Below are 1,326 nucleotides of genomic sequence, written 5' to 3'. Positions count from 1 at the left end.
CAGGTGGAGAAGGAGAACTTCGTGATCCAAGAACTGAAAAAACACCTGCACCAAGTGCTCAAGTTCTCGGAGAACAGCCTCCTGCGCACCAAGCTGGAGGCCGAGAAGCAGCAGAAGGCGGACTTCCGGGCCTCGCAGGCCAGGCTGGCCAAGATCCAGCAGGAGATCCTGACGCTGCGCACGCAGTACCACAACCTGGTCACGGAGAACCGGGAGCAGGAGCAGGCTCTGAGGAAGGTGCCCGCCGGGCCGAAGGCCCCTGGGTGGGTTGGCGGACGTCAGGCAGCCAGGCCTGGGGGTGGGGGACAGGGCCAGCGATGGGTCCCCATGCAGCCTGGCTTGCAGGCCAGCTTGAAGACCCCTGTCTGGCTGTGGCTGCAACCCCAGCGGCCAGCCACACAGCGGTTCCAAGAACTAACTGGTGGTGGGAGCAAGCACTCATGGGGAGCCAAGGCTGACACGACGCCCTGGGAGGCTGGATCTGACTGCACAACACCTGGGCGCTTAACAGGTTCCGGAAACCAGACCCTCTGCATAGCCCTCTGCGCAGCTTCCTCCTCCCAGAGGGCGGAGGGTGGTGGTGCAGGGATTCCGTAGCCAGACAGGGCCCTGGAGGGAGGTCCAGGCCCAGGGCTGTCTGCAGCGGCATGCCCTGGCAGGGACCATCTTGGAGTGCAGACCCGAGGCCTGGGGGAGGATGGATTCCGTCCACCCTTGGTTTGAGGGCCTACTGTGGGTGCCACGCGCTGGGTCATCACATCCAGTTCTACCCAGGCTTCCACTTTTCTTCTCTGTAAAAGGGAGATGACTGGGCCTGGGGGACTGGCCCTGCCGGGGAGGCACCAGGAAGAAAGGCCTGGCGTGCTCCTCTCGCAGGAGCAGGGAGGGTCCCCTGGCTGTGGCAGTTCTGGACCCTCCTCCAACAGCTGTGAGGAGGCCCCCGGGCCCTCGTGAAAACAGCAGGGCGAGGAGCATGTTCCCAGCAGGTGCCAGAGCCATCGGTGCCACTGGGCAGGGGCCCCAGAGAAACTTCCGGAGCCCCATCGCTGCCTCCCTCGTGCGGCCGTCCGCACACGGGGGCCGTAGCACTGACCCTGTGGTAGGGATGGGGGTTCATTCAGCACTCCCCCACCCCATGGGCCTGGCAGCCCTGGCACTCTCGGCGCCGCACCCCCCACCCCCCAACCTCTGATCTCCCCGACTGTGTTTTCAGAAGAAGTACAAAGTAGAGACGGAAATAGAGAACTGGATCCAAAAGTATGACGCGGAGATGAGTGAAAAGCAGGTACTACCCATCTTGCCCGCTCCTGCCCCAGCACTGATGAA

The 1,326-nt window shown here is 63.6% G+C and overlaps 1 protein-coding gene across 1 annotated transcript in view; it reads left to right on the top strand.

Annotated features, from left to right (window-relative positions):
- The window catches only part of IQCD (IQ motif containing D), a 7,536-nt gene that overhangs the window by 1,971 nt on the left and 4,239 nt on the right, over positions 1 to 1,326 (top strand). The window contains exons 3-4 of the mRNA XM_030887424.1: positions 4 to 237; positions 1,214 to 1,285. Coding sequence (XP_030743284.1) covers positions 4 to 237; positions 1,214 to 1,285 — 306 coding nt within the window. The remainder of the gene's footprint in view (positions 1 to 3; positions 238 to 1,213; positions 1,286 to 1,326) is intronic.

The sequence above is a fragment of the Echinops telfairi genome, unplaced genomic scaffold (assembly GCF_000313985.2).
Source record: "Echinops telfairi isolate 266 unplaced genomic scaffold, ASM31398v2 ScPeMD7_7412;HRSCAF=8450, whole genome shotgun sequence".
Taxonomy (NCBI): domain Eukaryota; kingdom Metazoa; phylum Chordata; class Mammalia; order Afrosoricida; family Tenrecidae; genus Echinops; species Echinops telfairi.
This window is presented reverse-complemented; position numbering and strand designations above follow the sequence as displayed.